Genomic DNA, 27,608 nt, shown 5'->3' with positions numbered 1-27,608 from the left:
TTTTTTTAGAAATTTTTGATTGTCATCCTTAATCATAGTTAGGGTTTGTCTAGTTTTAATTTCTTACATTTTCACTTTTGAAATTTTAATGAAATGATTCTAACCGATTTTCAAAAAAAAAAATTAACAAGTTATGTTTTTACATCCTTCTGTGAACTAGTTATTATCGAACGTGACTTCTGAATCCATAAAGTGAAGTTATGTTCTAATTTAAAGTTTAGTCTACTGAAAATGGATCATATTAAAGTCCATAATATGTGTTCACTGATTGGAACAATTTTGAATTACCACTCATAAACATGGTTCATGATTTCCTAGTCAAAAATTTGATGGTGTTTTATTTTGTTATTGAATTATTTTATTTAGATCACATCACTCAGTTCTAGTTTATTGATCTCTTTAAACTATTTAATATTTTATTGTCATATTATTGATGATTACTTATTTGCAATAATACTTGAATTTTGCATTGTATAGTTCAAGTCATTATATTTGTTTATGTCATTTCTTGATATTTTTTTAATAAAGTTATCTATTGGGTTTAAATATTTTTTTTTTGTAATCCTACATTTCTGATATTAAACATTTTAAGATTAATTAGTTTTCTATCATCAATGCTTGGTGCAATGACCATGAACCATATTAGAAGGATGATAACCAACTTTATTTTAAGAAAACAGTTAAAAGTTTTCAAATTGAAGATTTGTGATTTTTTTAACTTTACAATGGTGTACTTTAAATGAATATACCATATTTATTTTTAAAAGAATTTACTGCATATGTATGTTGAAAACTGTGTATACATTGTTTTTATTTACTAGAAGTCCCTTTATAATACAAAATTTAATATTTTCCATCACCTTGAGCTCTATATATCTTTTATTCGATTAGTGTAAGCTTATTAGTATATAATGTAAGATAAATTTGAAATCAAGTGATGCAAGGAGAGAAAATTTTGATTATGAAATGAAATGAAAGAATTGGTATGGGGTATAGACAAATGAAAATGATATCGATAAAGAGATTAATGTTGTAGATGTGAGTGAGGATGAAAAATATAAAGAAAAGAATGTTGTTAATGAACTTAGAGCATAGATGATTAATGTCGCCAAAGGTGAACAACGGTGGTGACCGTTTACTTCTTCAAAGTATTGTATCGCTTTTTCTAAATTTCACAATATTTCTAGTTTATAATTCAATTTTTATTGTTAGTAAATTTAAACTAAATATTTTTAAAATATAGTTAATAATTTTGTTTCAATTATATTATTACAATTTTAATTCATATAAATTAAGCTAAGATTCTCCTTTTTATTACTCTATAATAATTTTTTTTGAATATGTAACTATAATATAGAGAAATAATTAAGTAAAAACAAATTTAGATATAAAAAATACATTACTTCTTATGGATATTGCTACTAAAGATTTTCAACATTATTTGACGTAGAATAAATGATTAAAACATCCTCGCAAATTCCATGGTAAAAAACTCTTTTGAGGCGGAATTTTTTTAACGAAAATATTGTCGAAATATGTTAATCAAAATTACCGAGAACTTAAATACCAACAATATTTTTATATGATTAGAAAAATTATATTAATTTTGAATGGTTTGATTTTGTAATAAAGGATGGATAAGAAACCCCTAATCATCATAATATCCTATACTATAAATAGCAAACATTTTTCTTTCTTCCTTACCTAAGTTTCTTTGTGATCAGTCATTTGCTTTCTAACTAATTTCTCTCCTAAACCTTCTCTTAACCAGGTTTTAATGACTGCTACATTATTTCAACATTTTTTCATATTATTTCCCTTTTCTCATCATTTTACTCCATTTTTCTTCCCCATTCCAAATCCCACAAGACAGGATGGCCAACAGGAGAAGATCATCTTCCCTACATCTCCTCGGCCTCCTGTCTCTCTATCTCTTCCATCACCTCCATGTCATCGCCGGCTCCGGCGCCGTCACCGGCGGTGGAATCGGAATAGGTGCAACCCCTATTCGGGTGGGTATCAAACCCGACCATCAAGAAGTTCCCCTCTTCAGAGAAGCTCAAGCTTTTAGAAATGGAGAATCTTGTCCGGTACCCAGTACTCAATCCCAAGTCCACGTGGCAATGACCCTTGATGCAAATTACCTCCGAGGAACAATGGCCGCGGTCTTCTCCGTCCTCAAACATTCAACCTGCCCAGAAAATGTTGTCTTCCATTTTCTCTGGTCACGTTTTAATCCAGAGATTTCATCTAGCATCAAGACAACATTTCCTTACCTTTCCTTCAAACTATATCAGTTTCAATCTAACCGTGTTCGTGGCAAGATATCGAAATCAATTCGTCAAGCTTTAGATCAACCATTAAACTACGCCAGGATTTACCTCGCCGACATACTTCCCGACCATGTTAATCGCGTGATTTACCTCGATTCAGATCTTGTCGTTGTCGACGATATTAACAAGTTATGGGATGTCAATTTAGAAGACAGGGTTCTAGCTGCGCCAGAGTATTGCCATGCAAATTTCACCAAATACTTCACCGATGCTTTTTGGTCGGACAAATCGCTGGTGTCGACGTTTTCAGGTAGGAGACCGTGTTATTTCAACACCGGCGTGATGGTGGTTGATGTAAACAAATGGCGGCGAGGAATGTATACACAGAAAGTGGAAAGTTGGATGGCGGTTCAGAAGAAGAAGAGGATTTATCAATTGGGTTCATTACCACCATTTTTGTTGGTTTTGGCTGGGAATATTAAAGCGATTGATCATCGATGGAATCAACATGGATTGGGTGGAGATAATTTGGAAGGAAGATGTCGGAAACTTCATCCAGGTCCGATTAGTCTTCTTCATTGGAGTGGAAAAGGAAAACCTTGGCTTCGTTTGGATACTCGAAAGCCTTGTGCCGTTGATCATCTTTGGGCTCCTTATGATCTTTATCGTTCATCCAAACATTCCCTTGAGGATTGAAGGGGAGAATGATTTGGCATAATTTTTTTTTTAAAAAAAAGGGAGAAGGTTAGAGGAATGGAAGAATTACAATTATTTATTTAATTCTTTAACCCAACCTTAAATTTTTCTTAGTTCTTTGTAACATTTGGAAGTAAGACTTGTGGGTCTTCTCCTTGTAATTGACTAAAAAAAAGGATTCATGAACTAATTAATTAACTTTGACATTCTTCTACTATTTCTTTTCATACTTCCACAACAAACAAACAAACAAGTCTTTCTGAGTTTATAATGTAAAGAAAACAAAGAGAAAATAAAAATACTAAGAATCAATGTCTTATTTGGATTTGGTTGGTCGGGTTGCTGCTTTCTTTCCGGTTTTTAGCTGTTTTGGGGATCTTGGAGAAGACCATGGCAAGTAGACACCGGTGCCATTTTGAGTTGGAATGATGTTCGAGTTTAAAACCATTGGGAAACAACGACCCATCATAACATCCACTGCATACGAGTTGATTAGATTTTTACGGGTATTGGGTCGGACTCGAAAGAACGACAAAGTTACCCTCTTGTTTGGAGATGGACATGTAACATGTCGAGTCATTTCACAGCTATTTCCCCTCATCAGTAAAAGAGATCTGTTCAATAAAATATATTTTTTTGGGTAAGATAAAAGTGTTTTTAGTAAGAATTAAATTTATAATTTTGTCGTATTCGTTAAAGATTCGTACATACAAATAGTTATTTAAATTGAGGATTCAAAATAAATAAATAATTATTAGATACATACCCTTCATTTAGAGACACCATGAGTGGACCCTTGTAGAAGTTTCCATCAAAGTCATCATCATCATGGACAAGAGTCCTTCCAAAAGTCATTGTTGATTCAGAGAGATTCAGTATGGATATCGGCTGTTCAACATGTGGAGGTTTAAGAAATGGAGAAGAATATTCCCCCTCATCATAGAAGTTTATGATGCAGCTATTTGGTTTTCTTTCATCTGGAATCAGATTCCATTGAACTAAATGATCAATAACACTTTGAAGAATTGGAGGAATTGGCTCAATTTTCTTATAACCTGTCATTATCCAACAAACACAACATTTTCTTAGCGAGAATCGAATTTGAAATTAGTCAGACGAAAAAAAATTGACATACCCTCTTGATCTTTATAAATAGCTTGTTCAAAAATTGGAACCCCTAGTTGAATTAGTTCCCTCTTCTCCCCCTTGATATGTTGATTGTACAAAATAAATGTCTCACCTTCAATAAACACACATATTAATCATTTTATTTCATTAGTTCAACACTTCTATAGAAGAAAAAGATAATGAATGGCTCATGAATTGCGATATGTACCCGAGAGTTCCCCGTTTTGGCCAGCAATATGCAGCTTAGACACAAATTCATTTAAAGCCGAGAGTTCTACCTCGCTAAAAATGTTTTCATACAGCTTAAGACCTCTCACAATGTTTACCTATTATTAGTAGTATTGATTAGTAAAATAACACAAACATTTATCTAAGACACAACATATGTATAACTCACCCTGCGCCCATTCACTAGCTCCTTGTATTTGAATCGTTTAGCGATTTTCACATTCGAACCGCGTTCCTCACAGCCATCATGATCAGTACACACACTCTTGCTTTGATCGAATCCTGCTACCATGTTATGGAATTGAAAACAAGATTTACAAAAAGCATCAATTTATCATTCTTTAATCTAAATAAAAGTCAATGAATTGAACCAATGTTATAGCATAAAAAATGATTAATTTGGGAAATGAAGTTTTACCAGTCTCAATCGAACTCTCCAGCGAATCATCTCCATCAGTAACCTCATTGATTTCCAGATTATCTTCTTCTGTAACAACACCACAGATCCTCCCACGAACTAATCCATCATTCATTTCCTGGATTTGCATCTGATCATAGAATTCACGATCCATTAAGCTATTCATCTTCATTTCCATAGCTCGTTGAACTTCAACCTTGATATCAGCAATCGAGAAATACTTCTGCATATGAAGCATCGGGATCCAATTGAACCTGCGACAATGAATAGCATCAAGAACTGATTGATACGTAGGTCTTTCTCCTCCACGAATGTTGTCCAGCTTCATTAAGTGTCCGCATAGCACATCGATGATTGCGTTTGCTGCTGCGAACTCGGTTCGATACCACGCAAATATTGCATCCTTAGCTACAGGATCTGATATTGAAGCTACTGAAGCCAACCAAGCAGTTACCGGTGTCACGATTGTTCCGGTCGTCTTCTTCGACTTAGGTCCTGCCGCCAGCGACATAGCTTGATCGGAATTGAGGTGGGCGGTGAAATGTTTTTTGAAAGAGAGTATTAGGTATGAAATATGGATGATAGAGGAGTCCTATTTATACTAATGGGAGAAGCTGAATTTGAAAACTATTAATTTTATATATTTTTACTTTTAAACCACCAAAAGTACAAAAATATTTACACAATATTTAAAAAATATTAAAAAAATTACAATTTAAAGATATAATAAATTAGGCGTGATAATCAATAATGTTAAAGGAGAAAAAAAAGTGGTAATCAGTGCAACTCTAAAAAAAAAATATTATTTATTCATTATAATATAATATTTAAACTTTTAAATAAATATATAAAACAATATTGTCAATCAAATTTGATTTACAAAATTTATTACAAGATTCACTCTCTCTTTTTTTATTTAGAAAAGTTTTTTTTTAATTAATTCAATTATATCTAAATAAATTTACTTTTCATTTTTTTTTGGTTTGACAATTTTTAAATATGATTTGAACACCACAACAATATTAACAAACTCATCTTAAAATATATGATTATGAGATATTTTGATATGTGTTATTAATGATGGATTGTTCTATACTCAAAATATGCACAAATGGTCATAATTTGGAAATCCATTATTATTTAATTTAAATATAAAAAAATATGATAAATAAAAAATATTAAATGAAAAGTTGTATTAGGATAACAACAACCATTTTGTAGTTAAAAAAAGAGGTTTTTTTTAATATTGGTCACATAAGAAGATTGGTTTAAATTTATTTTGTTGACTTTAATAAAATTTATAAAATCTCTTTGGTATGCTTAAAATCTCATCCAAAATTAAAAGAAGGTTATTATCATTAAATGTTATCACTACTTTATTTAGGTGAAAAAGTATATTTAGAAAAAATTTAAACAAAAAAAGAAAATTATAAAAGAAGTCACCATATATTTAATATTATTATAATTTTCCTTATATATATTTTTTTATGTATTATTTTATAGAGATTGCTATAATATTATTATTATAGAAATCTTAAATAGTCACCATATATTTAATATTATTATAACTTTTCCTTATATATATAATTGAAAATTAATTTAAAAAATATACTATGAATAAATCTATTAAAATAATTGAATTTATTTGATATAAAAATGGTATTTTTTATTTATTAAACTTTACATTTTGATAAGTTTTACTTTTTTTATTTAGTTTATCATAGCGTGTAAATAATAAAACTAAATGGTTTTATTATATTATATATTGTCCATTTGAAAGGTGATATAAATATATAATAAGTAATTTTTAATTAATTTAATTAATTTGCTTTATCAAATTCAGGCTTATCCTACACATGAGAACCCTCTCTCACCTTCATCAATATCTTAGACTTTGTTCGGATTAAAATTTTAAAAAACCTAGAGGAAAAAAAAATAATGATGATTTTGAGTAGATGGTGATTATTTTTGGTAAAAAGACTTAAAGGGTAATAGTATATATAAATAAAATAATAAATAATATTTTAAAATAAAAAGTATTTTAATATTTTGATTAATGAAATAAATGATGTGATTGTTGAGAAGTGATTGATTGAAAAATTGATTTGGGTTGGATTTTTTGAAAAACCCAAAGTGAACTAGCCCTTACTAATGTTCAGTATAACTTAATAAATGGGTTGGGTCTCATTCTAAGTAAATGGGTTCTAATTCAATTTATATATGAGTCTTCAATTTAAATTTAATAAATGTTTTCTTTAATTATTATACTAAGAAATTTAAGTCACAAATAAAAATAAATCTATTATGGTAGTTTTAGTGACAATATAGACTAGTATTGTCTAAGAGACTAAAAATTTCGAGTTCAATTTTTATAAAGAATAAAGTATGGTGAGTGTGGAGATATTGTATTCTTGTTAACTTTTTAAATTAAAAAAAAAATGAAAGATGAATGGTGATTTTCATATTGTCGTATACTATCGTGTACATTTTCATGTTGTCGTATTCTGTTGTGTGTATTCTATTGTGTGTATTTTATTGTTGTCGTATTTTATTGTGTGCATTTTCATGTTGTCATATTATATTGTGTGTATTTTTATATTGTCGTATTGTATGCATTTTCATGTTGTCGTATTCTATTGTGTGTATTTTCATGTTGTCGTATTCTGTTGTGTGCATTTTTATATTGTCGTATTGTATTGTGTGTATTTTTATATTGTCGTATTGAAATGTGTGTATTTTTATATTGTCGTATTCTATTTTGTGTATTTTCATGTTGTCGTATTATATTGTGTGCATTTTCATATTGTCGTATTGTATTGTGTGTATTTTCATATTGCCGTATTTTATTGTGTTTTGTTTTTTATATTTAATAAGCTATGATTTTGATTATGTTTTATTAAATTTCTCCATTAATATCATATTTGCCAAAAATATAGATATCTTACTTTTATCACCGACTCATGTTATTTTAGTTATAAAAACTAGATAATTTATCGAGATAAATATTCAAATAAGAAAATAGATGGGATTTGGTCCAATTCAACATTTCAAATCATTTTTACATCACACTCGTAACCTTGTTAAATTCACAAATTGCAAATTGAACATCATGAATAATTAGAAAATTTGTAACATATTAATAATTTCAACAAATATTTGTTTAATGTTTCAGAATTTACTTTTTCCTTAAAAGACATTACACCACTTTCTCATAGTAAGTTTTAAGAATAACATTGATCATATTTTTCAATCTTGTTTTTCAATTGTCTATTGCACTATTTGAATTTTCTCACAAATTGGTTCACTAGTTTCTAAAATAAAATCTGGTCTTGTTAGTATTCGATCTACCAATCATTGTAATTGTTGTCTGCCCAATTGTATTATCAAATGTTACATTAATTTTATGAAATCCATATGCTTATAGACACTTTAACCTTGTTCTACCTAATTAACATTGTTTTAATTCTAGGTTCCATTTGATTTAGTTTATAAACTAGACATAGCATTTGCATAATAATTTATTACACTAATTTTAACTAATAAATTAACAAAAAAAACATTATAATCAAATACATTTTTGTATTTAAATGCAATTTTCTTTATATATTCATTCTCTAACGTTTAATCTTATAATCTCAAAGTTTAAACTTATAATCTTAACGTTATCTTCACTCTCATCACTTTTTAATCTTTTTTTATTCATTATTATTTTTTCTTTTTTTATTAATTTATATAATATATTTAATTATTAAATAGTTATATATATTTATTAAATTAATTATTATAATAATAATAAAACATAAATTTAAATTCTTTTACAGACAAAAATATGGTCACATAAAAAATGAAATTTATATATCTTCACCTTATTTTTATATATTATTTTAAAATAATATAATATTATTTTAAAAATGATTAATTATATTTTTTAACAAATAAAAAAATATTAACAATAAAAAAACCAAAATATATGGATTAGAGATTTTACAACTTTTACCCATAATAAGAATAAGAAAAATAACAATATTATATATTAATAGATTTATAAGCACTAAAATTTTATCTACTCAATTGTAATAATTAAATCCCAATTAATTAAAATAATAACTAAAAAAAATAAAATAATTTAAGATAAATGTTGTATTCATTTTATCCAAAATAAAATATTTATAAAACTTTAAAAATATAAAACAAAATAAAATAAATAGGCAAAATAAATTTCATATTTATTAAAAATATTTTGTATATTTTATTGGTAGAAAGTAAAGCCAAATGGATGAAAGAAAAATCAATTTCAAACAAGCTACTGAAAATGGAGCGTGATTTGTTGTAGCCGAAATCGAGAAGAATTAGTGTAACAAACCCTATTACCATTGGATGAGCATTGAAAATTCATTCAACGCACAACAGCTAACAGCATCGCCCCCTACAACAAAGGAAGCACGTGTTCGCGAAGTAGCGGAACGACTAACGCGCTCTTCAACGTCGTTAGCCCGAGCGCTGACAGAACGCCAAGACGCAACGACGCACTAATAAAATGCGGACGAAAGGCCCGAACGTTCGCATTTCAGCCCAAAACGGCGTCATTTTTCTTCTAGTTTGTTTTCTTCCTCACGACGAACAACCATGATGATCGGTCGAAATTTTTGATTTTTCAAAAGTGGAACTCGGCCGATACTCAACCAAAACGACTTTCAAATTATTTGAAAGCTAAAATGATCACCTTAACACGGTGATAATTTCACCTATATCGATCAAACTAAATGAAGAACAAACAAAACGTCATTAATAACTATTGACTGAAACTTGATTCACATGATCGATCAACCGATCTTATAAGGCTATAAATAACTTTCTATGGGAAAACCGAAGGCAAGGGTCAAGAAATCCCATACGAAATCCGCCATTAAAATCTCAAGCCCTCAATCAATCCCATACGAAATCCGCCATTAAAATTTCAAGATTTTCTTGAAAATTTTGAATTTTTGTGTAAGGTTGTAAAGCTCATATATGAGCATTCATAAAGCTTCTAAAAGAGTTTAAGAGTGTTCTCCAACTCATAGTAAGCTTCCAATCATACTGTAATTCGATTTACAAGTTCGACTAGTTTTATTTACTACTTGATTGAAAAACGATCCTAAGATCATTACAAGCTTTTTGTCAAAACTAAACTAGACCAATCAATCTATATCGAAAGTACTCAAATTTGATTTTGAAAATTTTCAAAATTGTTTTTTTTATTGAGTTATATCTCAAGAACAGTGACCCAAAAACCTTCCCAACAAATTTTTAAGGATGTTAAAAGTACATCAAAACCAATCCCAAGCAATCTCGATCATGTTTGATCAGAAACTAATTTTTTTTATAAATTAGAAAATTTAGTTCTTAAATTGGTCAAAATGAAAAGTCAGTGTTCATGTTTTGGTTTCATTCAATCATATGAAGTGTAAGGAAGTTATTGACAAGCTCCTTATGCTTCATTAAGCCTTAAAAAACGATAACACATTTTTCACTTCAAAATTGTTTGATTTAAATAGAGCATCATCCCGATCGAATGATGCATCAAGATGATGTTATAAATGATCATTGGGATTAGAAGAAGGTCCCCATGCCTTTGGATCGAAGGATTAGGGTTTTAGTTAGATTCATCAAACTTGTATTTTGATGGTCTTGATGACCGACTGAAGGCTTAACCTGGGTTCGATTTCCGACTGAGAAAATTGAACCCTCCCCTACACCCGACCAAGGAATCTCGCACCCGACCAAGAGAAATCTAGCATGAGCTTTATTTTCGACCGAAGATTTCTAGTCCCGACTAAGGATTCCTAGCCTAGGACGGAGAGCTCCTCGCACCCCGACCGAGGATTCCTAGCCTAGGATCGAGAGCTCTTCGCACCCCAACCGAGGAATCTCGCACCCGACCGAGGATTCCTAGCCCAAGACCGAGAGCTCCTCGCACCCCGACTGAGGAATCTCACATCTGACTGAGAATTCTTAGCCTAGGACTGAGAGATCCCCACACCTCGACCAAGGACTCTTCACACCCGACCGGGGATCCTTATCCCAAGACCGAGAGCCTCTCGCACCTCAACCGAGGGTTTCCCACACACAACCGAGAGCTCTCAACCTAGGACCGAAGGTCTTAGCCTAAGACTGAGGGATCGACATCCTAGACCAAAGGGACCGGTCCTAGGGGTCTATTTGGTTGAAATTTTGAATTTCAAAAACTATTATTTTTAGTTTCAAGCCTCAAACCATTTTAAACAAAATTAAAAAATAAAAAACAATTTCAAAATACTTTTATGATATTTTCATATAAAATATTTTGATAAAGATCTGTTTGAGATTTATTTGTAAATTCTAACACCTTAAACTATATTTTTCAAGTATTTTTCACAACAACTATTGACATCAATTGCATGTACTAACATTTAAATATTATTCTATAATTTTAAATGCAAGAAAAATATATACATGTCTAGAACATGAAGATTAATTGGTTAAATAATATGTAATAAAACTAACTTTTCAAAATCTAAGATTTTATAAAATATAAATATTTTTTAACGGGTACGGAGGATATAGTGAGAAAGCATTTTCCCGATTATCACCCAACACCGAATTTAAAAAAATTTCTGGTCAAATATACGTGTGTATAGGGATGTAAATGAACCGAGATGCTCGTAAGCTATTCGAATCTCGGCTCGACAAAAAGCTCGTTCGAGCTTGTTCGTTAGTCTTAACGAGCCGAGCTCAAGCTCGTTTAAAAGCTCGAAAATTTAAACGAGCCGAGCTTGAACTTCTCGATATTCGGCTCGTAAGCTCACGAACATGTTCGTTTATAGGCTCGCTTATAAGCTCGCAAACAAGTTCGTTTATAGGCTCACGAACACGTTCGATTATAATATTGTTTAAATATAATTTATAAATTATTAAAAAAATAGTAATATATAAATATTTATTATAATAATTAATATTATTACATTATTATATTAATATTAATATAATAATAACCTATAAAGCTATAATTAAACTAATGGTTAATAAATAGATATTTTTAAAATTCTTTTTTTGTTCTGCAAGAGAACTCTTTAGAACCCTGTAGAAGGATCTCGATAGTCAGTCTCTCATATCTCTCTCTTCCGTCTAGCCAAGTCTCTCATCTCTCTCTCTACCGTCTAGCCAAGGTCGTCGGTCTATAAGGTTACAGCACACCAAGGTTTCAACGCTCTTTTCTTTCTCTCTTTCGCCAAGTTCTCTCGTCTAAGCATTAGTGGAAAGTGGAAATCAGTGGTTACGAATCATCTTAGAGGTGAGATTTCATATTTTATAAAACGTGAAAAACAAAAACTTTAAATATTATTTTAGGTTTTATTTCTTAATTAGTATATTTGTTAGGGTTAGCTAGTGAGGTTTCGAAGTGTTTCAGATGCAGGGAGTTTCAGCCTAAGGCTAGACAACAAAGAGGCTAGATAATATGCAGTGTTTTTGCCTTTTTTGAAGTATACTGCAACTAAAGCAAAATGCTCTATCATATTGGATGATAACAAAATACTTTTGATAATATTTTTGTGTTATGGCCTTTTTAGAAGTATTTTAAAACTAAAGCAAAATGTTTTATGTAATTATGTTAATGGCTAGTGTTATAGTTTTGAAGGTTTACTTCCACTAATTTGTTACTCTTATCATTTGAAAAATATATTTATAATTATAATTTTAATGTTGCATTAATTTCATTGTTCAATTTATAAACGAGCTTTAAACGAGCTCTTAACGAGCTTTCTAAACGAGCTTTAAACGAGTCGAGCGGCTCGTGAGCTCAAATAAATCCATACGAGCCGAGCTCGAGCAGAGCTCGAGCCCAAATATATACTAGACGAGCCGAGCTCGAGCATGATACTGTTCGGCTCGACTCGGCTCATTTACATCCCTACGTGTGTATACATATACAAAACATTTTACGACTCTTTCACCAAATAAATAATCTTTTGAAATTAAATATTTTTTAATTAATTTAAAATACATATGTCTTTTAGTCAAACAATTATTTGATTATCCTAAATCTAAAAATTATTTAGATTTGATGAAAAAAATATTTATTTTTATAATTAATTTTATAAATAATATTTTATTAAAAAAAATTCTCGACACGCAAATCGAGGTAAAAATTTCTCGAATCCAAAGTTTTTACAGAAAAGGGAATTTTCGGGATTAAATATTAAATATTATAAATTTTTATAATGAATAAATTAAATAATAAATAAAAAAGACAATAAAAAATATACTAAAAGTTTAAGAAAAATTTTATTTTTGTTTAAAAATAAATAAAATAAATCATGATAAGAATTTGAAAACTATTTTCAAAATTATTTATATATTTTTTATCACATTATTATAATCTTAACCATTAACCCTGTTAATTAATTAATTAAAATATTAAAATACTACTTTATTTTTATTAAATTTAAATTTTAAATAAAAAATATTTTAATAATTAAATCAAACAAATATAAATAACATACTCCTATATTATTAAACAAAATATAAAAAAAAACACTAATTGAATTTTTAGATGTAATTTTTAAGCATACTTTTCTGTTTCATAAGAAATTTATTTATTGTAATTAAAATTATATATTAATAAAACTTAAAAAATAAAATAATCATATAATTTATTTTAAAATAAAATATTTTATAATTTAAATAATTTATTAATATTTAAAATTAAGTTAATAAATAATATATATTAATTAAATATATAACATCCTATCATATCCTATTATATATATTTATATATAATTTGTTAAAAAATATAAAAATAAATATAAATAAACTTGGCTTAAGATGAATCAAATTTATTTATCATTAGGGATAAGCTGAGTACTTTACCTATATCAAAAAGGTTCGATTTATTTTGTAAGTTGAGATTATTCTCATTTAGTAATAATTTACTTTGTAAAAATTATAATCAAAACCTTTTGAATTTAAAAACTTTTTTTTTACCTCACTCATATATCATTTAAATTTATAATATTAACTTTATATTACTTTATAAAAATTATAATCAACACATTTTAGGTTTAAAAACATTTTTTTACCTCACTCATATATCATTTAAATTTATAATATTAACGTTTAAATTTATAATTTTAATTTTTTTTCCACCACCTTCTTACTAATATTTTTTATTCACTATTTCTCATATTTTATATTTTATAAATTTATGAAAAATTATTTTCTAATTTAAAAATAATTAATAATTATAAGAAAAAAATTAAATAATATATAAAAATGAGACAATAAAAAATAATACAAACAAAAATAGTATAAAAGCAAAAGTAAAAAAAAAATTAATCTAAAATTTTATAAAACTAATATATTCCTAAATTTACTTCTAAATAATTTATTTTTAAGTTATATAATTTATTAATATTTAAAATTAAATTAGTAAAAAATTCAATTAACTTTTTTATGACAAATAATTTGAGCTCGGTCTACAAATTATTTTGATCGTTTACTTTTATCTCTTAAATTAAATTTTAAAACAAATCATCCCTTAAACTTTTAGAAAGGTCACCTATAACCATTTCCCTCAAGCTTAATCTTAAAATATTATTTTTATATATTATTTTCAATCATTATTTTTATATTTCTATCTATAATTATTAAATTCCTTATAAATTAATATATATATAAATATATATATATATATATATTATCATTAATTTTTATATTTACATAATTATTAAATCTCTTTATATATATATAACAAAGTTAAAAAATAATTTATATAATAGATATATATATATTATATTTATATATATTATAAATTATTTTTAAACTTTGTTTATAGATATAGATAAAAATAAATAATATATTTATATATATATAAATAAAATATTTAATAATTATATAAATATAAAAATAAATAATAAAAATATATATATATATATTATATATTATATAAACATTATGTATATATAAGAGATGTAATAATTATATATATAAATATAAAAAAAAATTAAAATTAATATATAAAAAAATAATATTTTAAATTTAAACGGTTATGTTTAACTTAAAGTTACGAAATTGTGGTTTTTCTAAAAAGTTAAAAATACTATTTATTTGAAAAATTAATTTAAAGTCTAAAAAGTAAGCCATTTTGAGTAGTTAAAGTGTCGTTTTGCCCACATATATATATATATATATATATATATATATATATATATATATATGAGTTTATTATTAATAATTTATAAAACTTTATTAAAAATATTGAAGTGATTAATATTAATATATTAATATTAATATTAATATATAAAAATAATATTATAAATATAAAAAATAAATAATAATAATTCATTTTAATCCATTTCATTAACTTATTTTAATAAAATGAGTCCAAATCTTAATTATAAATATGGCATAAAATGTGTCTACAAAATGCCCATCTTATACAAAGTTTGAATATCACAATCTAGTTCTCAAAGATTAACACAATAGACATCACAATTTTTTAGACACAATCTTATTTATTTATTTAGAAAACATTTAAAATGATGGATAGATAAAACCTGACGATAATGATTGATGATACCTCTCAATGCTCGTTACATGGTATAATTAATTTTTAACTCTGACCAATGTATTGACTGGTGACGTGAGTGTCTCATCCGAGCATGAATATCGAGACATTATGAAATGATGTATGAGGTTCGTGTCATCTTTTAGACCAATCAAACAGAGTATTAATCTCAAACTATTATGGTCCGGTAAATAGTTAAAATCGACTTCTCATTTCGCAATTTTACATTTTCATTTAAGTTAAACCAACCATCAATATTATCAATCTCTTTTACACTCATTTTGGCCCAACAATCCCTAATCGACCTCTCATTTCATGACCTTACTTTTACTTCGACTAATCAACAATTTCATTCCAAATTTATCCACAAATATCAATCGACCACTCGTCTCGAGACCTTACTTCACTTCGGTCAAACTCATACATCTCATCTCCTCACATATTTTATAATATACAGCTCAATTTTCTTATCATAACTTCGGCTAACAACTCATTCCACATTTATCCACATCAATCAACCTCTTATCATCATTTTGACTAATCAATCATCTTATTCCAGATTTATCCACTTTAATCGACCTTTTATCTTGTGACATTACTTTCACTTCGTTCAAATAATCAATCTCTTCAATATCTTAACACCAATATCATTTCTTTCACAATAACCTATTACATTACTAATCTCATAATCTCATTTCGAGCCTATTTTATTTTTTATTCACATATTTAACTACCATTATTTTTTTATAAAAAAAAATTAATATTTTTTTAACCTTAATTTTTATTATGTATCATAAATACTTTAACCACTAAATCACACATATATATATATATATATAATTAAAAATTAAAAATAATTATATATATATATTTGTGTATTAAAATATTAAATAAATACTTATTATTTTAATATATTTAAATTTAAAATTTATTTTTAAAATTTATTAATTCTTTTACTGTAAATGTTAATTATATATATATATATATATATATATATATATATAAAAGAATTATTATTATACTATGTTGATTTTTTCCATATTTATCCACTTCAATGAGTTTTTATACTGTGATATTACTTTCACTTTTGTCAGATAACCGATCTCTTCAAATATTTTAACACTAATATCATTTCTTTCATAATAACCTATCATATTACTAATTTAATCACTTCACTTTATCTTAATTTATTTTTTATTCACATATTTAAATAACATTATTTTTTATAATAATATTTTAACCTTAATTTTTACTATGTCTGGAATATTTTAACTACCGAACCACTTAATATTATATATATATATATATATATATATATATATATATATATATATATATATTTATATTAAAATATTAAATAAATATTTATTATTTTAATATATTTAAATTTAAAATTTATTAATTTTTTTACTATAAATATTAATTATATATATATATATAAGAATTATTATTATAATATGATGATTTTTTAATACTATTTTTAATATAATCTAATTATATTTATTATTAAAATAAAAATAATGGAATATATTAATATAAAATCAAATCAAATTTCTTTCCTAATTAATTAAATTCTCCTTTAACACATATTTGCATAAATATTTAATTTTTTTTATTATTAACTATTCAAATATATGTACTATATTTTTATTTTTAAAATATCTAATAAATATTTAATATTTTAAATTGTTGACTGTATATATATTATTAATGTACTATTTATGCTACTTTTATAATACTTTTGTTTTAAATTAATTTTTTATTTTTTATTTTGTTTATTTATATTTAATATTAAAATAAAAAAATATGTTAATAAAAAAGTTCATTTCTTTTATTAATTTATTAAAATTTTTAATAACACAATATAGTTAAAAATATAAGAAAGAGTAGTAATATACAAAATTTTAACCAATAAAAAAAATCACTAATTCATATAATTCTTTAATTACTTTATTATATATATATATATATAATTAATAATATTTAATTAAAATTAAAATATTATATATTAAAATAAAATATATTATATAAATATTAAAATAAAATATATAAAATAACACTCATATTTATCTTTACTTAATTTTTAAATATAATATATAAAATTAAAATTTAACATATAATTTTTAATAACTATTTAAGAATTATTAAATATAATCTAAATTAAATAATTCAAATCAGTTTTATAAACTAAAATAAAATATTATACATTAAAATATAATTTTATTTTAACGTGTATATAACTAGCCAATTAAAAATGATTATATGTAATTTAAATTAAATGATTTAAATAAATATTATAAATTAAAATAATATATTATACACACGATATATTTTATTTTAACGTGTATATAACTAGCCAATTAAAAATGATTATATGTAATTTAAATTAAATGATTTAAATAAATATTATAAATTAAAATAATATATTATACACACGATATATTTTATTTTAACGTTTATATAATATATTTTAATTTAGTTTATAATATTTATTTGAATTATTTAATTTATTATGTTTATTTTTAATTTTAATTATATATATTATATTTCTAAAATTAAGTTATGATAAAATATATGTATTATTTTAATATTTATTTATTTTTAATATATAATATTTATATTTTATTTTAATTATTTAATTAAGTATTATTAATTTTAATTATATTTATAAAATAAAGTCATTAATGCATTTAGAAGTTTAGAAATGGAAATATATAATTATTATGTTAATTAATAAAAAAATGTATAATTAATGGTTAGTTAATGAATTTAAAGAGAAAATATGGACATTTTAACTAAGTGAACTAAATAGTGGTTATTAGGAAATGTTGATGAGTAACCAGCTGGGAAGGTATCCAAATAATGAATATGTTCTTAAACAAACATTGGGAAAATGAAATAAGGAGGGTTAGAATTTTTTTAATTAAAATTATTTTGTTTGTGTAATTTAGGTAACCTAATCTAACTCCCAAATTAAACGCACCCAAATTCAACTCAACTTAAATACAACTCAAACTAAATTATTTTACCCAAATTTATGTTTTGGCGTCGCCCGTCCAGATTATAGCTATGATGAGAAAAATGGTCTTACCAAACTCCCATGTGCCCTCTCACTATGAGGAATAAGAAATATATATATATATATATATATATATATATATATATATATATATATATTATCATTTTATTTATAAAATTTTAATATATAAAAATTAATTAATAATCTAAATGATTGTTTTTCATGAAATAAAATTTAAAAAAAAAAAAAATTTACATATATAAAGGGGTAGAGTAGAGCCAAAAAAGTGTGAACTGTACAAGTCAAATTACCAATAAGATTGATTAAATCAAATAAGAGGCTCCGGTGTATAGAGAAGATCTTACCGTTTAAGAAGTAATCATAGAAACGATGGAAGCCACTATTTCTTTTTATCTATTTACTATGTTTTTGATAGCTAATAGAATAATATTTCTTTTTTCGAGATTAAGTTAAATGCCTCGAAAAAGGTAAAATTATGGTCGGGAAGGTTATAGTAGCCAAAGCCATTGGAATTCCATTTTTATACATCGGAAAATCAACAACCGATAAAAATAGTCAACCTAAGAGACAAAAATATAACGTGTTCTAGTCTTAAGTTGTAAATAAAAACGAAAAGATATATGGTGAGGTGTTATGCTAGTTTTTTTTTTAATTTATATTTAAGTAAGGATTTGTCCTCGAATCATTTTTTATTTTAAATTGTATGGATTTTTTTTTTTAAATTTGAATTAAAATAAGTTTATTTTAAGTTTAGTTATATCTTGATGCTCGATCATCCAGGGGTAATGCCGTCTTCTGTATGACCAAGAGTAGAAAACTTGATTATGCAAATAATTTTTATTTTTAAATAATTGTAAAATTCAAACATAACATTCTAATATATGAATAAGAGGATTCATATTAATTATATTAATATGAATATGGGAATTTAATTTTAGCATAATTTTTATTATGATTTAGAATATTATTTTAAAAATCTAAATTTATTATGTTTGTTAAAAATATAACGATGCAGAAATAGTTTGTATTCTAATTTAAAAAATTATATGGGCTATAATTTGAAAATAATCTAAATAAATAAAAATCACACACTATTATTTGAACATGATTACAAAAAGTATACTATAATCTATATAATTTACATAGATGAAAGAAAATAATATGGATACAAATTAAATTAATAGTTATTCCAAAAGATATTATTTATAACTTTTACTATTAAAAAAAGTAAAATCTGGACTTTTTAGTGTTTATATTATTTATAATTAATTTAATTGATTTGCTTTACCAAATTCAGTCTTATCATGCACACAAGAACCACTAATTGTCATCTTCATCAATATCTTACTTACAAACCTAACATGGTCTGCCATTCTAAAGCAAACATGAATGTTTACTATTTATAATTCAATTTATATGTGAGTCTTCAATTTAAATTTAAAAAATGTTTTCTAGAAATATTATACTAACAAATTTAAGTCACAAAAAAAATTCTATTACTGTATTTTAAGTGACAATATACTATTGACTTGCTTATGATACTAAAAATCTCGAGTTCAATTTTTATTATCTTGAATGAAGGTAAGGTGAAGAAAGAATTCAGTTTAGATGTATGATACATATTCAAAAGTTTTCGCAGCTCATCATAGAGTTAATTTTTTAAATTGAAAAAACCCAATAAAATAACATGAAAGATGAACGGTGCATTTTCATGTTGTCGTATTCTATTGTGTGAATTTTCGTGTTGTCGTATTCTATTGTATGTATTCTCATATTGTCGTATTTTATTATGTTTTATTTTTTACATTTAATAAACTACGCTTTTAATTATGTTTTATTATATTTCTCCATTAATATCTTGTTTGACAAAAATATAAACATTTTACTTTTATCATCCTTTCATATTAATTAGTTAGACAAACATTATAAAAACTAGATAACTAGATGGGATTTGATCCAATTCAACATTTAAAATCATATTTACCTGACAGTTACAACCTTGTTAAATTCACAAATTACAAATTCAACATTAATAATTAAAAGAACACTCAGTATTTTTTCATTATTTTTGTTGTTATGTTTCTGATTTGTGTTCCTTAAAAGACATTACACCACTTGTAAGAATAAAATTGATCATACTTCTTAAACATGTTTCTTGGATTGTCTATTACTCTACTCTATTTTTCTCACAAATCAGTTTAGTTTCTGCACAATACTTTCATTTGGAAAATAAAAATAGATGTTTTCATTTCTATCCATCATTGTAATTGTTGAATTGTAACTTTTATGAATAGAGCCCATCCAGGGCAAGCCCATAGTCTAGGTCTTGGCAGCCCAATATTTATTAAAAAATAAATTAACCTGCAGTTTCTTTTCCTCTTTTTTTTCTTTTATAATCTATATTAACAAGATTCCTATATTTGTTAACTTTCTAAACTGTAAATAAAAAAAATAAAAAAATGAGAGATGAACAGTACATTTTGATGTTGTCGGATTTTAACATGTTTTTTTTTATATATATATTTAATAAGTTACAATTTTTATTGTATTTTGTTATATTTCTCCATTCATATCTTCTTTGGCAAAATATAAACATTTTACTTTGGTCACATTTCATATTAATTTAGTTAAACAAACATTATAAAAACATAACTACAAACAAAAAAAGAAATTGCTTTCTTACTTTACGGTATTGGCACAAGTTTTTAGACTAATGAGAGGCCTTACTCGGAATGGACATGATCCACAGCTTCTTTTGACTTTTGTACTGATTCCCGAAGACTCAATCTTAGCTTAAGAGGAGAAGCCTTTGATAAATTCATCTGTGAAAGGCAAGATAGAAAGAGTAGGGTGCGCTAGTCGAAGAAAGAGAGATAGACAAAAATAGGGAAAGAGCGATTCGTGAGGCTTTCTCATAGGATGTTTTTTATTTACATTCATATCTCATTCCGGGTAATGTTTAGTCATGTCTCTTTTAATCTTCACTTATCTGCTTTTGTTCCACTCATTTTCAATTTATTTCTAGTTCAAGAATTCATCGAATTAACCCTGAAAAAGAGAAGGAATGCAATTAATATTCAAATAAGAAACTAGATGTCACTTGGTCTAATTCAAATTTCAAATATTTTTACTATATTGTACCTTGTTATATTCACAAATTGCAAATTGAACCTAAATAATTAAAAGAATTTTTGTAATATTACAATAAGTGTTAAATTTTGTTTTTTTTATTAAATGTATTTTTATTATTATAAAAATAATAACTTTTTAGTTATTTGTATTTTGTATCGTATAGAGAATAATATTTTAGTTATCACATATGAATTATAAACAATTAAAAATATTATATTTGTTATGATTTTATTGTTAATATTCTTATTTTATTTATTAATTTTAATATTTTTTATTTAAAAATACATTTTATAGTAGGTTTGTTTTAATTGTATAATATAATATATTTTATTTATATAAAAATAAAAAATACGTATAAATTAAATTAAATTTATTTATCCCTTTAATAAAATAAACAAAAAAAAAATGTTAGAAAAACAAAAAAAATAAAATGCATAAATATAAATTTTTTAACTATAAATAAATACCTGGGCGGCCCTCGAACTACCTTATCGCTCACTTTTAGCCTTCAAATTATTTTTTAAAACAAATCGCCCTTTCAACTTTTAGAAAGGTCACTAATGGCCCTTCCGTCAACTTTTTGGTTAAATATAACGGCTTAAACTTAATTTTTTTTTTATATATTATCTTTAATCTTATTTTTTATATTTATTTATATAACTATTAAATCGTTTATATATAATATTATATATATATATATCTTTTATTATTAATTTTTATATTTATATAATTATTAAATCTCTTATATATATAAAATTATTTATTTTATATATATATATATATATATATATATATATATATATATATATATATATATAAATTTATATAATTTATAGAATATATATTTTAAAAAGTAATTTGAAAGTTTAAAAGTAATGGCAACTTCTAACTATTCAATTATTTTTTGCACTCAAATTATTTTTTAAAATATATATTATATATAAATTAATTAAAGATAATATATATAAATTATATATATATATATATTATATAAATTATTTTAAACTTTATTTTATATAGATATAGATAAAAATAAAAATAAATAATATATATATATATATATATTATCTATATATTATATAAAAGATTTAATAATTATATAAATATAAAATTTAATGATAATAATATATATATATATAATATTATATATAAGCGATTTAATAATTATACATATAAATATAAAATATAAGATTAAAAATAATATATAAAAAAATAATATTTTAAGCTTAAACCGTTATGTTTAATTAAAAAAATTGACGGAAGGGCAATTGGTGATCTTTATAAAAGTTAAAAGGACAATTTGTTTTAAAAATTAATTTGAGGGTCAAAAGTGAACGATCGAAATAATTAAAGGGTTCCCAAAGTAATTTGCCCATATGTATATTATTTTGTTTGAATTAGTCCAAACATTAAATATTAATTAATCGGACAACAAAATGAAATATCACAATTTTCTAAATAACAATAATCTGAATCATGATTAAAAAATAATTTCATGATCTAGAAGAATCTCAAAAAAAAAATTACAAACAAAATAAACAACATATATTCTACTATAATTTAGATATATAAAAGTATTTAATTTTATTTTATGCCAAACAAAAATATAAAATTAATTTTGGTATTTAAGGATTTTTGAATGAAAGCGATACCAAATTAGAAGACGTGACAATCTTATTATTGTAAGATAACAATGATCAAATAGTTATAGGTAGGGATGAGTTAATAATTAAGAATTAAGATAATGATTATCTAAAAACAAGTCTTGCCCAAGTGTTTTATTGAAAGCATATTCAGTGGTGTAATTTCCAGACAATATTTGCAAAGTAATCTGCTGGTTAGCTGCTTCTGTGTAATGGTTACCATCCCAATTTATGTATTCTGCTGTATTGTTGCATACCATGGCCGTTACCATAGTTCCATTTAAATTCTTCGTCTCACCGCAGTTTATTCTCGTGTCGAAGTTTAAAGGCGGCCCTCCATAGCCACAACATGCCGCTATCGACTGCTTGAACCCTGAAATCAAATTATAAATATCGAGAGTCTTAATTAAGTTTCTATAGGCCAATTGGAATGGTTTTGATTTAGTGACTATCTAGCTCAATTTTCAAATGTTATGTGACAAAAAAATGTTTTTAAATAAAGTTACAATAATAACCTATTTGGAAATAATTTCTGGATCTTGGTCTAGATATGGATACGAATTTGGATAAAAAAAACATTTAATAAATTTAACTATTTCTATAAGCAAATTCATATGAAAAGTCACTAAATAAGTGTTTGTAGAGAAATTTAGAAGTGTGTATCTAAATTCACATCTAATCTCAGATCTAATATTTCTAGAATGAATATATTTATCTTTATTAGATCTAATATTTCTAGAATGAATGTATTTATCTTTATTAGATCTAATATTTCTGGAATGAATGTATTTATCTTTAGATAAAGATTCTACAGTATATGTTTTATTTGATTAACTGGTGACAACTAAAGATAAGAAACCACAATAATGAAATGAGAATTACCGAATTGTGAAAAGTTGGTGATGATGTTGAGTTTTATAGCGTAGATATCGACATAAGTGATGTTGGCATCCTGGAATTGGGCAGGGAGTCTAGTACACATGGCTCTAAGTTGCGTGTTGAAAATTGTGGCTGCGATATTGTGGGAGTTGACGCAACCGGTTTGGTCTAGCTTTGATGGATCTTTCCCATATGTTGCGATTATTCTAGGCAAGCATCCAAGAGGGCCGGTGTTATGAATCCAAAACTTTCTTGCACCTTGATTGTACAAAACCTAAAAAAAAAGAGTTAAAAAGGTTAATATAGTTGGGCCTTGAACATAGGTAAAGAAAAGGTCGATTAATTAGTAAAATAAAATCGAGATTCAAGACAACGAGAGTGAGACCTTTATTCGCGTCTCGAATTCGGATAGTAGATTTTGAATTAGAGAAGCAAGTTGGTCCCCTGATTGGGAATTGGATAATGCGCTATCGAGATCATTCTGGCCAATATCGATTGTGTAAAGTCCATTCTTGAAATATTCTTGGGATGGTAGGTATTTTTGTGACTTTTTGCCTAATCATGATAGAAATAACCAAATGTATAAGTTAAAATTGATTTTACTTTTATTTTATGAAATAATTTAAATTTATTTGAAAACATTTTTTTGTTTGTCAAATATGTTATATCTTAATTTTTTATTTGTTTAGAAATGACGCTAGAGTAATACCCTCTAACTTCAATTTATGGTATTTTCAGTTCAACCAGTGAATTTTAATATCTTAGGCACATTTTTAACCTTTAAATTACCTTAATTATATATATTAACAAATATAATAATAAGAGTTTGTTTGATGAGGAGAATTTTTTTTCTTTCTTTTTGAATGAATAAGAACTAGCATCATGTCCCCACTTAAACTCAAAACGCTTTTAAATTGAATTGTTTTATAAGAGAATTAAAATTGATTTTAATATTTACAAGAATTGACATTAAATTACAATTAAATTCTTATATTTAAAAAAAACAATAAAATTGTAATTTAATTTATTTTTTATATTTAAAAAGTAATATAACAAAAACAATTAAATATATATTATCTAAATTATTAAGATATTATTTTCTTACGTATGATGTAGCTCAAATATTAATGTTTTTGTAGGGTTTGAATCTCATTAAGAAAACAAATATTGGTTCGAACGGTTAATTTTTTAAATTAAAAAAGTAATAATAATATTGGTTCGTAATGTTAACTCTTTAAATTAAAAAATAAAATAAAATATATGTTCGAAATGTTAAAATTTTAAATTAAAAAAATTAATATATTTGTTTGAAATGTTAACTTACTAAATTAAAAAAATATATCAATTTAATAATTTATTTATCTAAATTAAAATATATATATCAGATAAATAATAAGATATTTTTGTTTAAAAAACCTATCTTTATATATTTTTTCCCTTAAATCTACAAAGTACTTTTGTTTCAAAATGGAAGGTAATATTTAAGTATAACAAATTCAAATAAAATCAATTATATAATTTTTTTAAGATGATTCTGTTACAAGTCACACATGCAAATAAAACATTATGTTTTGATGAGCATTCTTATTGCAATAAAGTATCCTCGAAAGTGAAGAGAGCCATAATAAAATCCTGCAATTTTCCTTAATCGGAATCTCATTCAACCAGACAAAATCTTAAAAATATGCGACGCTACAAGTAGGAACGAAGAAGAAAATACCTTTTGCTAGTAAATCGAAAACTTTGGCCTTGAACCTAGAAAATTGAGATACTTGTACTCCGAACGAAAACGGGCTAACGGAATTAGCCTTGGCCGGAGTTATTGTGGCTCCTCCGGTAGCAAAATTACACCCGTTTTGGAAACTTGGAGCCCCAACAGAATCCAAATATGGGTTGAGAAATGCCAATCCCATGTTGTCCACTAAACCAACCAACCAACAAACAAAAATAAAATAAAATAAAAAATTGCTGTTGATTATAAATAAAGATTTAAATACATAACTTGCACAATTCTAGTAAATTTTAATATATTACTTGCCAAGAAAATCAATGATCAACCGTCCATCGCAGAACCTTCCAGCTGGCTTGTTGAAATAAGTCTGTCCATTGGGAAGTCCAACAGGAAAAGCGATACCGGCGACGAGTCCTCCGGTATCAGAATTTGAATCGCCAAAATTGAAAATCGCAGGATAATTGAAAACGATGAGCGATTTAAGCGGCGTTGGTGAAGTAAATAATATTGTAAAGATAAGAATATTAGATGCTAAAATTCTACCAATTGGAGAAGATGCCATGGAAGAGAGAAAAAAAATGGGCAAGTAATTATAAATGTGAGAGTTATTAGTTGGTATAAATAATATGAATTTTGATTCATTGAATGTGGTGGGGATTTTGGGACATGACTTATAAGGAAGGTTTGGTTTTTACCTTGCATTGTGAGATTTGATGTTTAAAGATTGTGATTAAAGAGATATAAACTAAATGGGTTAAATTAATTACTGGTTCATAAAGTAAATTATGGAATTTGTTACCTAACAATCTTTATAATTATTATCCTTTTAATCTCATACCATTTATCCTAACTAAGAAAATGTATTTTAATTCATGTATTTTTACTATTACACAATTTGGATTTTTAATCACTAGTTTACAAACATTTTTTTAAAAGGGTTGGATGTATTTTAAATAAATCATCTATTTAAATGTGAATAAAAAATACTAACCAACCCACATTTCTCAACTAATTAAGTCTGTGTCACATTTTTCCTGGGAAAAAAACAAAAATAAAGTTCAGTACTCACGTTATTTACAACATTTCTTTAGTTTTCAACATGTCAAAGTTTTTGGTTTGTGTTTTAAATTAAATTTACATAATATTGAAAACATATTAAAGAATGTATGAAGAAGATACTAAATATCGACTTATATAAAAACTCTTAAAATCAAAAGTTAAAAAAAGAAAAACATATAAATTTATTTTAAAACAAGTTACTTATATAAATATACAAACTAGACTAACTTGTTCAAAATTTCTTTAAATATATCTATAAAAAATTAAAACCCATTTTAGATGTCTTGGATAGATGTAGCTTTAATTTACCAACTCAAAAGTTATATTATTTTATTTTTTTTCCTAAAATTGATTTATCTGACGTAAGATATTTAGTACAATACATCACCCTGCCAAAGGCCATGGGCTTTGTTTGATATTTGGGTTAAAATCTTTGGACTATTTTAAAAAAATGGTTAGATGTAAAAAACAGTAAATTATTTGAATAAAATGATATTATAAGAAATTATTTCTTATTAAATCAAATAAGGAATTAAATGTAGAATATTAATTTATAAATAATAAAAAAACAAATTATATCTAAAAATCAAAATAAATATATTAAAGACGTTAGATAATACAATTTTCCGAAGATTAAACTATTCTTTTATTTGTAAATGATTAAATTGTTATAGATAATAAATTAGAAAAAAATTGTTTTGGGCCTGTTTTAGAGTTGGCTGTAACTTATTAGGTTTATTAATTATTTGGATGGGTTGCCAATATACTCTAGCCCATAGGTTTGTTGACTTATCC

At 25.1% G+C, this 27,608-nt stretch overlaps 3 protein-coding genes across 3 annotated transcripts; 1 reads left to right on the top strand and 2 right to left on the bottom strand.

The window, feature by feature from the left end:
* The first annotated feature begins 1,683 nt into the window (after positions 1 to 1,683).
* Positions 1,684 to 2,971, top strand: LOC124915973 (probable galacturonosyltransferase-like 4). The gene has a single exon (XM_047456716.1). The coding sequence runs from the start codon at positions 1,875 to 1,877 to the stop codon at positions 2,967 to 2,969; it is 1,095 nt and encodes a 364-aa protein (XP_047312672.1). The 5' UTR covers positions 1,684 to 1,874; the 3' UTR covers positions 2,970 to 2,971.
* A 314-nt stretch (positions 2,972 to 3,285) lies between these two features.
* LOC124911740 (RNA demethylase ALKBH10B-like) lies at positions 3,286 to 5,254 on the bottom strand. The gene is made up of 6 exons (XM_047452254.1): positions 4,744 to 5,254; positions 4,495 to 4,607; positions 4,306 to 4,423; positions 4,105 to 4,209; positions 3,736 to 4,024; positions 3,286 to 3,583 (listed from the first exon to the last, which is right to left on the bottom strand). The coding sequence occupies exons 1-6, from the start codon at positions 5,252 to 5,254 to the stop codon at positions 3,286 to 3,288; spliced, it is 1,434 nt and encodes a 477-aa protein (XP_047308210.1).
* A 17,864-nt stretch (positions 5,255 to 23,118) lies between these two features.
* On the bottom strand, positions 23,119 to 26,361 carry LOC124915962 (GDSL esterase/lipase At1g54790-like). The gene is made up of 5 exons (XM_047456706.1): positions 26,061 to 26,361; positions 25,743 to 25,943; positions 24,408 to 24,577; positions 24,026 to 24,296; positions 23,119 to 23,516 (listed from the first exon to the last, which is right to left on the bottom strand). Exons 1-5 carry the CDS (start codon positions 26,314 to 26,316, stop codon positions 23,230 to 23,232), a joined length of 1,185 nt encoding a protein of 394 aa, XP_047312662.1. The 5' UTR covers positions 26,317 to 26,361; the 3' UTR covers positions 23,119 to 23,229.
* Positions 26,362 to 27,608: the final 1,247 nt, after the last annotated feature.

The sequence above is a fragment of the Impatiens glandulifera genome, chromosome 1 (assembly GCF_907164915.1).
Source record: "Impatiens glandulifera chromosome 1, dImpGla2.1, whole genome shotgun sequence".
Taxonomy (NCBI): domain Eukaryota; kingdom Viridiplantae; phylum Streptophyta; class Magnoliopsida; order Ericales; family Balsaminaceae; genus Impatiens; species Impatiens glandulifera.
The sequence above is the reverse complement of the archived record's forward strand: the minus strand, read 5'-3'. Positions and strand labels throughout refer to the sequence as shown.

What these genes read in the sequence shown, in the direction of transcription:
- LOC124915973 (XM_047456716.1), top strand. Translation starts at nt 1,875, where the DNA reads ATGGCCAACAGGAGAAGATCATCTTCCCTACATCTCCTCGGCCTCCTG.
- LOC124915962 (XM_047456706.1), bottom strand. Translation starts at nt 26,316, where the DNA reads ATGGCATCTTCTCCAATTGGTAGAATTTTAGCATCTAATATTCTTATC. An exon ending in GTTGATCATTGATTTTCTTG is followed by an intron (nt 25,944 to 26,060) that starts GCAAGTAATATA and finishes TGGTTGGTTTAG; the next exon opens with TGGACAACATGGGATTGGCA. An exon ending in AATTCGAGACGCGAATAAAG is followed by an intron (nt 24,297 to 24,407) that starts GTCTCACTCTCG and finishes CTTTTTTTTTAG; the next exon opens with GTTTTGTACAATCAAGGTGC.
- LOC124911740 (XM_047452254.1), bottom strand. Translation starts at nt 5,254, where the DNA reads ATGTCGCTGGCGGCAGGACCTAAGTCGAAGAAGACGACCGGAACAATC. An exon ending in GGAGAGTTCGATTGAGACTG is followed by an intron (nt 4,608 to 4,743) that starts GTAAAACTTCAT and finishes ACATGGTAGCAG; the next exon opens with GATTCGATCAAAGCAAGAGT. An exon ending in AGCTAGTGAATGGGCGCAGG is followed by an intron (nt 4,424 to 4,494) that starts GTGAGTTATACA and finishes TACTAATAATAG; the next exon opens with GTAAACATTGTGAGAGGTCT.